This window comes from Mus caroli, unplaced genomic scaffold, assembly GCF_978045245.1.
Source record: "Mus caroli unplaced genomic scaffold, Mus_caroli_1 scaffold_1, whole genome shotgun sequence".
Classification (NCBI taxonomy): domain Eukaryota; kingdom Metazoa; phylum Chordata; class Mammalia; order Rodentia; family Muridae; genus Mus; species Mus caroli.
Genome location: NW_028227256.1, coordinates 103,964,951 through 103,973,232, shown reverse-complemented (window position 1 = coordinate 103,973,232; position 8,282 = coordinate 103,964,951). Strand labels below are relative to the sequence as shown.

At 36.2% G+C, this 8,282-nt stretch overlaps 1 protein-coding gene across 3 annotated transcripts; it reads left to right on the top strand.

Annotated features, from left to right (window-relative positions):
- The first annotated feature begins 1,162 nt into the window (after window positions 1-1,162).
- On the top strand, window positions 1,163-6,539 carry LOC110301966 (serpin B4-like). Of its 3 annotated transcripts, none has more exons than XM_021172707.2 (7): window positions 1,163-1,324; window positions 1,854-1,910; window positions 2,958-3,080; window positions 3,944-4,061; window positions 4,940-5,082; window positions 5,360-5,515; window positions 6,135-6,539. In XM_021172707.2, exons 1-7 carry the CDS (start codon window positions 1,163-1,165, stop codon window positions 6,537-6,539), a joined length of 1,164 nt encoding a protein of 387 aa, XP_021028366.1. The 3 variants fall into 3 exon arrangements, with proteins under 3 accessions (XP_021028366.1, XP_021028373.1, XP_021028358.1); XM_021172714.1 differs by having other exon boundaries at window positions 1,854-1,921; window positions 2,966-3,080; window positions 5,423-5,515; XM_021172699.1 differs by having other exon boundaries at window positions 1,854-1,921; window positions 2,966-3,080.
- The last annotated feature ends 1,743 nt before the right edge of the window (window positions 6,540-8,282 follow it).

Here is an 8,282-nt window from a genome sequence, read left to right as displayed (position 1 = left end):
TGTTTGTTATCATTTAAATTAGAATTAGAACTATTTCTCTCTTGCATAGAGTAACTGATAGAGAAATTGACAGAATTAATGAAATTTTTGATAAGGAAAAATACCTAATGTAAGCTTTGTAGTTGTTTTCTATCTGATGTGTTCCTTAAAGGCAATTTAAAGGTCTAAAATAGGGTAATTTGGGGGTGTTATTCAGAAGAATACAGTTCTTAGGAGTGTAACAAACTTTGAAGTTTAATGTAATACCATTGTTATTAGAAAAGTGCATATGTGCATTTCAGAAGACTAGGGAGCTGACACTGGTTAAACAGCCCTCAATTATGTGACCTGTGGAAAAAGGAAGTACAGTGGTAGGGTGTGAAGCCAGCCATTTCTCACAAATTTGCATACATAAAAAGGCTAACCTGGTTATGAAATTTGAAGTTGATTTATGTGAAATACCACTAAAATGATGAGGCAACAGTGGTAAGAGGAGAGGTATAAATTCCAGATCTCAGGGTCAGCCACACACAAGCTCCTATCCTTCCTGCCAACTTCTACCTTCAGAAACACAAGTGAGTGCTTCCAGCTTCTATTTCTGAACAATATGAACTATATTTGAGGATAACTGGTGTGTTTCATATCATGTATATGTGACATTCTGCCTGGATGCATTTTTCTTGCTCTGCTAAAGAAACATTACATGTCCACTTCACTTAATTTGTTATTTACCTAAGTAATTTATTTTCAGTTACACATATGTATCTTCTGAAGCATGTAGGAATTGTGTCTGGAAACTACAGAAAATTAAAGGAAAAGTTGAAAGGTGACTTTAGACATTTAGCTGTCTGCAGGCTATAGAATACTTTATCTTAGAATTCATTTGAAACCTTTCCACCCAAACTAGCAAGCTGGTGAGGAAGGAAATATAAAAGGATTCTCTATTACCTGTTTGCAAAGTCTTAAAGACACTGACATCATACCTTCTAGTTAAAATGTTAACATTTCAGAAGGCTTAAGAATAATAACAATAATAAATTTATTTGCCAGAATCTGATGATAAAAGTATGTCATTTTCTATAAGAAATGTTCATTACAGGGCGATGTTTTATTTAGTGAAGTTATTCTAACTTTTGTACTGACTTTATGTGGTTCTAGGACATCAAGGTCACACTAAGCCATCATGGATTTGTTTGCTGTAGCCACTGCTAAATTCACACTTGAGCTATACAGGCAGCTCAGAGAATCAAACAACAACATCTTCTATTCCCCCATCAGCATGATGAAAACATTAGCAATTCTTCTGCTTGGAGCCAAAGCAAACACTGTACAACAAATTAAGAAGGTTGGTCTATGCTTCATTTTAATGACCAGTTTGAACTTGACTCTCCAGCGCTTTGTTAGTGTACAGGTAAATGACAATACAGCTTGATGCCTGAGATGAAGAACATGATGCTGAGTAGGCATTGCCATGACTGTGAAATTTGGGAGAAACATGCCCTTCCCAAACACGGTCCAGGTGCTTCCTGATAGCCTCTAAGTGCTAGAGTAGAATAATTTCCCTCAAGTGTCCAACAAGAAATTATCTTAAATGTAGAGACTATTGATAAAAAAAAGTGATTTGCTCAGATCTGATGGATGTGAAGTGAGGTATTCGCTAAGCACTGACTGAATGGGCATCTAGTTATATGAGTGGTGATAGATCAGCTTTATGGTGTTTCTTACTAACTCTTGTACAACTATTTGAAGTATATGTTTTTCCAATTTTTTAAATCTTTTGGCTTTATTTTTCAGGATTTTCTTTTGTTTTAGTTTTCTTGATTTAGACATAACTTTAAGTAAACTTTTCTGATTGCACTTAATGTCTCTCCCAGGTTCTTCATTTCAATGAAACCACAAAGAAAACAACAGAAAAATCTGCAGATTCTCATGTAAGGTCAGGGTCCCACATGTCTAGCAGAGCTTTTTGCTAGATTTTTGACAGCATTATAACTTAAAGTGACCATTTTACATGTAAAAGAATCAGTCTAAAGGGGAATTTCCAAACAAAAGAGATTTGTATGTGGATTAGTGCCACACTTCTTTCTCATAGTCATTATGTTCATTAACTACAGAATAAGGTCAGTATTGGATGGAGAGGAGGATGGTCTAGATTCAGCTGTAGCTCTGCACCTCACAGATAGGAAACTTACCAAAGCTCTGCTCTGATGCAGGGGGACTGCATTCTAGCAAAGTAGGAGTGAAAGGGAATATGATTCAACATATACAAACACTTATATAACTGGCTGGTTTGCTACAAGTAAGAAACCACAATAGATGTTAGACAATATTGCAAAAAAGAAAAGTTGTCAGTATCACAATAATGTTACTAAAAACATTATTATGATTCAACAATTGGATTAAGAGAAATAAGATCATAATTTCTTGGAACCTTTTTGTTTTTATTTAGACTGTACTCAAACTGATATGTAGTCCAGTCCTTAGACTAATCATGGGCATATGCTATCTTATAGGCAGAGATTATCCACCATAAGAGAAGAATCATAAATCACAGTCAACTTATCTTAGACAATATCATTAAAGGATATATATATATATATATATATATATATATATATATATATAAAACAGGGCTGAATATAATTACATATTTTAAGTAGGTAAACATAGCATAACCATATATTGGTGGTGGTTAGACATTGCATATGATTTACATATTTGAAGAACTGAAGCCAAAACAACCTAAAAGTACTGTATACTTACTTCAAAAACCAGCAAACCAGGTTATGATAGAAAGGAAAAAGTCATTTTTGGAAGAAGTTAAATGTAAACTAGTGATGATAAAGATAAAATATAAAAGATATCATAAAATGTTCAAAAAGTTGTCTTTCAGATTGCAAGAGTTTGGGTGTTTATTTTGTGAGTTTAATATTTATATTAGCTGAATAATTCATTGAACACCTGTATTGACCTTAAAGGATGAAGAAAATGTGCATAAACAATTTCAAATGGTTATGACTCATTTAAACAATTCCAATAATGCTTATGACCTAAAGGCACCCAACAGTATCTATGGAGCAAAGGATTTCCCATTTCTCCAGGTAAGTTGCACCTGGCTCTGCATCCATTTAATCTGCATCCTATGTCATAGATAGATAGATAGATAGATAGATAGATAGATAGATAGATAGATAGATAGATAGATAGATAGAAAGAAAGAAAGATAGATAGATAGATAGATAGATAGATAGATAGATAGATAGATAGATAGATAGATAGACAGATAGATATCTCCATACATAAATATAAGACCAGGCAGATTCAGATAGGCAACACTTGATCAAGGAGCATCAGCTTCATAATCAAAATTCTAACTCACTGGATTGTCCAAGAGCCTGATGACTTGTATGGGAAGCATTAGGCTTGGCAACTCTTCTGTGAGAGAATGTAGGTCACCAGAACTTCTCATGAGATGTTAGTAATGAACCAGCACTGACTGGATCACAGAGATTATGGCAGGTGATTTACAGCAAGTGGGATGTTTCTGGAATGGGCAGGTTTGGGAATTTCCTAGAGAGAACTTGGGAGGTAGCAGATAATATAGAATTTCTATCCTTTGAATACATGATCAAAGCAGAATTGCAAGGGTTGAACTTAGTGGTAGGATAGCTCATCAGTCAATCAGCACTCTGAACACAATTTTCTATGAAATTTGCAAGTCAGACCCTCTTTTCCACCTGCCAGATGATATATTGGTGTAAGGTTACCTTCAGTGACAACCTTACACAATCCTTCACTTTGCTCTCATATTGTCTACATATTACCTGAGTGAAAAATCTGCATGATCTTAGATTAACAGTTTCCATCAGGGTCAGCAGTCAGCTTATAGTATCATCACATCTACTGGAATTTGAGTAATGTCTAACTTGTTCTTAATTCTTTTTGGTTCCTTCACATCTCAAAGACATTTTTGAAAGACATTAGGAAATATTACCAAGCTAACGTGGAATCACTTGATTTTGCACATGCAGCTGAAGAAAGCCAAAAGAAGATTAATTCCTGGATGGCAAGGCAAACAAATGGTACTGTATGGTAGGGTCATGGAGGAAGAACAAGAGAATATTGAATGGTACCCATAAATATGAATTGAGCCAAGAGGAAGTATAGAGAAGTTTGCTGAAAGCCAATCAGTGGAAATCCTATGGGAGATTTGTCTACATATAGCTTATCTAGTGGTATGTGGGGGAATCTAAAGCCTCCACTGTGACATATTTTCATATCATATCAATTTCTTTAAGTTGCAGGCAATTCTGGAAAACTAAGAGTAAATGGAGAAAAAGTTCCATTCTCTTTTGCCATTCAAAAAAGCACGGCCCTTACTTCCTGTCACCACACCGGGATCTCAGACCATTTCCTCAACCCTGACATTTGGAAAGAATTTATCACATTGTCTTTGCCACACCACAGAGATATGTGTAGGCACCTATCTCATTATCTCACCTCTGTTTATGAGCAAAGCCTGCAGCAATCCAATATAAAAGCTTACAGGAGGACTAGAGCAGTATTGGTGTCTCACATTACCAGGAATGTGCTTCAGAATATAGAATCCATTTCATTTGGGTAAAACAACAAATCAAGCCTTGGATTGAAGACTAGAAGAAGAAGGAAAAGAGTTAAGTTGACAGCATAGATCCAAACCCTGTATTAGTACTCACTGAGAGTTGGTTATAATCACCCAGACAAAATGCCTAACAGCCTTTCCTATGACAAGAAATGATTTGTCCATCCAAGGTAGTCCACAAGGCACTTCACGGAAAGTTGTATCCTATGAATAAGTCAATGCATCATTCATGTAATGATTTGGGTAAACCGTGATCAGTGATCAGTGGCGACTCTTGTAAAGCATCCTCCAGAAAATCTCCTTGTACTGATGATAGACATTTTGTTCTTTCCCTTGAAGGAAAAATCAAGGACTTATTTCCTAGTGGGAGCATAAGCAGTAGCACTATACTGGTTCTGGTGAATGCAGTGTATTTCAAAGGACAATGGAATCACAAATTTGATGAAAAGCATACCACAGAAGAAAAGTTTTGGCTGAACAAGGTACTGTTGGCAGTTTATTTACATAACACCATATGGTGATGTGTGGATGGTTTAATTTAAATAAAAGTGAAACCATGGAAAGTCCAAAATAAAATATATCATGTGCTTTATTTTTATAACTTTATGTGAACAGGAATAACTAAAATCTTTTGCATGGACTTCACTAAACATCAGGTTTATCTGTTTATAGAATATTAATGTGTTTTGTCTCTGTACAATATTATCTGTCGCTTCCTGTGTCTCCCTGATATGTGTGTAACATGCTGATTTTTTGCAGAATACAGGTAAACCTGTCCAGATGATGAAACAAAGAAACAAATTTAACTTCCTCTTTCTGGAGGATGTACAGGCCAAGATTGTGGAAATACCATACACAGGCAAAGAGCTAAGTATGTTTATCCTGCTGCCAGTGGAAATCGATGGACTGAAAAAGGTAAGGATTGTGTCCCATTTTCTTCTGTTACCTTATTTCTTGGTATCATTTCAAATTCAAGTAAGACATTAAGTAAAAGAATTAAACAATACTGTATTTAAAAATTGAAAGGAAAATAATGTGTTTTATCCAATGTTATAAGTATTTTACACACATCCTGAATCACACTGCAAGCTTGCCTAATCAGGAATTAAGCAGTTATGAATATTAAATATCAACATAATGCCACTAATATGGAACAAGTCAAACTTGGTTGAAAGAGATTTATAGCAGTCTAGAAAGTGTTTCTAAATATCTTGAATGGAAAAAAAAACATAGAGCACTATATGATAACTATAAAATGTAATACTATGTACCGGAAAATATAAATAAACATCTATTAAAAATAATACAGATGTCTGGGAGCATAAACAATAATGTATATAGTTTATTCTGTATAAAGAAATGATTCTGATTTTTGGATGTTGGAAGTAATATCTAACTTTAAATTATTTGAATAAATAATATCTAAACCAAAACAGTACTTATTTATTGCTAAAGGTTTCACTTTAATTCATTGTTCATGTAAGTTACAGTCTTTCTGTTAACCATAGCAACTCTTTTCTTCCATTTTTTATAGTTTGAAGAACAACTCACTGCTGACAAGTTACTGGAGTGGACAAGAGCAGAGAATATGCATATGACCGAGTTGTATTTATCTTTGCCTCGGTTCAAAGTGGAAGAGAAGTATGACCTCCAAGTTCCATTGAAACACATGGGGATGGTTGATGCCTTTGATCCACAGAAGGCTGACTTCTCTAGCATGAGCAGCACTCAAGGTCTCGTGGTGTCTAAAGTTTTACACAAGTCCTTTGTGGAGGTAAATGAAGAGGGGGCAGAAGCAGCCACTGCCATGAGTGTGGAAACTCGCTCATTATCTGCATCAAAGCCCAATGATTTCTCTTGTAATCACCCTTTCCTATTTGTTATGAAGCAAAACAAGACCAATAGCATGCTCTTCTTTGGCAGAGTGTCTTCCCCTTAAGTGGAGTGGTTCTGCCATGTGTCCAGAAAAATTAACAAAGTTGTTGCAGCTAATTGAGATCTGGAAATAATTTCTCTTGCTTCATTTTCTTTCCAATCTCATAGCCCCTGCTAAGAATGTACTATTTGGACCAGGACAGTTGTATTATCTCTATTTTTAATTTTTCTCTTCTAATTTTCTATACATCCATACAAACCTGGTTTCTCTGCACAAATGTTCTCTGGGCAAAAATGTTCAACAAAAAGATGAAGGGATATTTTATATAGTTTCTTCTAATCTAACATATATCTGTGCCCTGTGTTAAGTGAGCTACAAAAAATCAGACGTTCCTTTTAAACTGATTAATATAAGCATCTACATTTATGAGAAATAAGGAAACTTCTTAAGCTTAGAAATGTTGTGATTTTACAAAATACATTTTCAATAAAATAATGATCTTTTCAACTTATTCATTAATTTATCATCCTTTCGACTATAAGATGTCAATCATTCAGCAGGAATATGGAGGGAATGTTAAAAGCAATTTACATATGCTAAATCTGAGGTTGTGTGCAGATGCATTTCTACATATGGATGTACTTTTTTGTTTAATTTTTTTTAATTTTTATTAGGTATTTTCCTCATTTACATTTCCAATGCTATCCCAAAAGTCGCCCGTACCCACCCCCCCTCCCCTACTCACCCACTCCCACTTCTTGGCCCTGTCATTCCCCTGTACTGAGGCATATAAAGTTTGCATGACCAATGGGCCTCTCTTTCCACTGATGGCCAACTAGGCCATCTTCGGATATATATGCAGCTAGAGACATGAGCTCCGGGGGGTACTGGTTAGTTCATATTATTGTTCCACCTATAGGATTGCAGATCCCTTTAGCTCCTTGGGTACTTTCTCTAGCTCCTCCATTGGGGGCCCTGTGATCCATCCAATAGCTGACTATGAGCATCCACTTCTGTGTTTGCTAGGCCCCGGCATAGTCTCACAAGAGACAGCTATATCAGAGTCCTTTCAGCAAATTCTTGCTAGTGTATGCATTTGTGTCAGCATTTGGAGGCTGATTATGGGATGGATCTGGATATGGAAGTCTCTAGATGGTCCATCCTTTTGTCTCAACTCCAAACTTTGTCTCTGTAACTCCTTCCATGGGTGTTTTGTTCCCAATTCTAAGAAGGGGCACAGTGTCCACACTTTGGTCTTTGTTCTTCTTGAGTTTCATGAGTTTTGCAAATTGTATCTTCTATTGAAAGAACCTAGTGGGGAAACCCCCACTCAACTCCCAATTCGGCGTGCACCCAAGAATCACGAATAGAACACAACACCTTGATGTAACAACACGAAGTATTTTAATGGTGGAGCTCCGGGTCGAAACATATCTCACACAGGAGACAGTGGATTCGACCACCAGGCTTGGAAGCTAGGGGTTTTTATAGAAAAGGAGTGGGACTGGGGGAGGAATTGGCGCGGTTTCACATGATTGGTCCATTTAAACATCAGCAGCCTGTTAACATTTAACTTAGGTCAGAGGGGTGGGAGATAGGGAGGCAATGGGCCTGCCTGGGCATGCCCTGGTCTGTTCTGCTACGTTCTCGGCTCCAAGTTTCAAAGCTCACAAACAACTCTTTGGGCTATTTGACATACATTACATGAATCACAGTCTCAAGTTTTATTTCCTTTCAATATCTTGGGAATTCTAAGTTTCTGGGCTAATATCCACTTATCAGTGAGTACATATCATTTGAGTTTTT

Bases quoted from the DNA above. Each gene is read 5' to 3' on its own strand.
- LOC110301966 (XM_021172699.1), top strand. From the start codon at position 1,163: ATGGATTTGTTTGCTGTAGCCACTGCTAAATTCACACTTGAGCTATAC. The intron at 1,922-2,965 runs GTCCCACATGTC...AAAGGATGAAGA, and splicing joins GATTCTCATGTAAGGTCAGG to AAATGTGCATAAACAATTTC. The intron at 5,516-6,134 runs GTAAGGATTGTG...CATTTTTTATAG, and splicing joins AAATCGATGGACTGAAAAAG to TTTGAAGAACAACTCACTGC.